At 38.2% G+C, this 1,874-nt stretch overlaps 1 protein-coding gene across 3 annotated transcripts in view; it reads left to right on the top strand.

Annotated features, from left to right (window-relative positions):
- Positions 1 to 1,874, top strand: part of Hmcn1 (hemicentin 1) — a 427,483-nt gene that overhangs the window by 389,242 nt on the left and 36,367 nt on the right. For all 3 annotated transcript variants that reach the window (XM_029475879.1, XM_021160385.2, XM_029475883.1), the window contains one exon: positions 1,558 to 1,728. In XM_029475879.1, the coding sequence (XP_029331739.1) occupies positions 1,558 to 1,728 (171 nt within the window). The remainder of the gene's footprint in view (positions 1 to 1,557; positions 1,729 to 1,874) is intronic.

Here is a 1,874-nt window from a genome sequence, read left to right as displayed (position 1 = left end):
TCTTTCTTTCTTTCTTTCTTTCTTTCTTTCTTTCTTTCTTTCTTTCTTTTTTCTTTCTTTCTTCCTTGCTGTTTTGTTTCTTTCTTCTTGTTTATCTGTCTAAATAAAAGAAGGTTTTCAATTCTACTGCACTGCATCTTGTGTCATAAAAGTCCATTTGGTTAGGGTTTCTTTGTAAATTAAATATAAAAAAAACTAAACTTTTTCAAAGAGGGTTTCAAACGTCTGTTTGCATAGAGGAGAAACAGACAGACATTACATAATAAACAGCACTCAACTCCAGGCTCCTTTCATAAAGCATCCTTATGTTGTCAGAGGTTTGGACTTGGTTAACCAACATCCTTGAAATGTAACTATGTCAAAGCCACTAGGTCTGCAGAACATCTGAAGTGATACAGACAATGTGTGCGGACTATAAGCATTACATTCCAGGCCAGGTTTTAAATGCTCCCTCCTGCCTTCTTGGGTTTAGTCAAATATGTCTTAGAACTAATTCTTGTGTGACCATGTTTGCCTTTATCTCTAAAGCAGGAGAATAAGTAGTTGCCTTAATCAAAGATCAATTAATTATGAGAAAGTGCAAGATATCTTAATATTTCTTTAAAATTATAACCTATTGGTTGATTTTAATATTGCAATTTCTTATAAATGGTGTTGAGAATACTGAGATCCAAGTCTTAACCCCTCTTTTGGTTCACATTTTGGTAAAGCTAGTGACCAAAGAAGCATATTCTATGGGTACCATATCTAGAATATTGCTGAAGGAAAATACAGCCCGATCCTGACTCTTGCATAAGAGAAGGCAAGGTGCTGATTCTCGACCCCAGCACCTGGTAGGAAGCGTGAGGCTGTCCAGGCCTGTGGTCAGATGCCGTAATGTGTTAGTTACCAAAAGGAAGCCCTTCAGTGCGGTCCTTGGAAACTACTGGTCAGTTTTGCTTCTGTTGTTGAGCAAGTAGGCGAGTGTGTTATTCAGAATTTCTAATTCATGAACATTATGTAATGGAGAAAACTGTTCAAAGACGTAGACCTGTGCAAATCACCCTGTTGTCGAAAGATCCAAGAACATGCATAAGTGGGATGCCAGGCCATGTTTAGAGATGTACTCTTGTGTTCCTAGATTCAAAATAGCTTTGTTAAAAGTTTCATGTTACCTACAACGCATCTCAATCTATTAGACAGGCTTGCTTAGCTGCTTCTGGTCTCCTCTACCATCCCTAGACAAATGTGGACAAGTGCTTAGCGAGAGTTTAAACACTTGGGTTCTGTTTACATATGGTTGCTTGATTAAATTTGATTTTAATAAAATAGTCTCCTTTGAATAATTGTAAGCATTTTTTTGGCATTAGTTAAGCCTTCTGAATGTCCCTGGACACAACCCCTTTGAAAACCAAACACGAGAAAAGAAAACCATCATTAGTTATATTTCTTTTGGTTCTATTTTAGTTATTTTAGATTGTGGGAATTTTAACTTACTATGGAGTTAATTTATTTGCATAATTTTGTTTTTTAAATAACTATGGTTCTGTGGCTTGAATCTGTCTCTGGTGTTTGTAGTCCATGGTGTGTGGAACGCTTGGCAGCCTTGGAGTGCGTGCAGCAAAAGTTGTGGAAAAGGCAGTCAGACCAGAATGAGACTTTGCAACAACCCGCCACCATCATTTGGTGGGGCCCACTGCAGTGGAGCAGAAACCCAGATGCAAGTCTGCAATGAGAGACACTGTCCAGGTGAGAGACGTAAAGTAAGGTTACCATATTAAACCAGTTAACACCTACCTCTCACACAGGTTACCACATTAAACCAGTTAACATCTACCTCTCACACAGGTTACCACATTAAACCAGTTAACATCTACCTCTCACACAGGTTACCA

The sequence above is a fragment of the Mus caroli genome, chromosome 1 (assembly GCF_900094665.2).
Source record: "Mus caroli chromosome 1, CAROLI_EIJ_v1.1, whole genome shotgun sequence".
NCBI classification, from domain to species: domain Eukaryota; kingdom Metazoa; phylum Chordata; class Mammalia; order Rodentia; family Muridae; genus Mus; species Mus caroli.
This window is presented reverse-complemented; position numbering and strand designations above follow the sequence as displayed.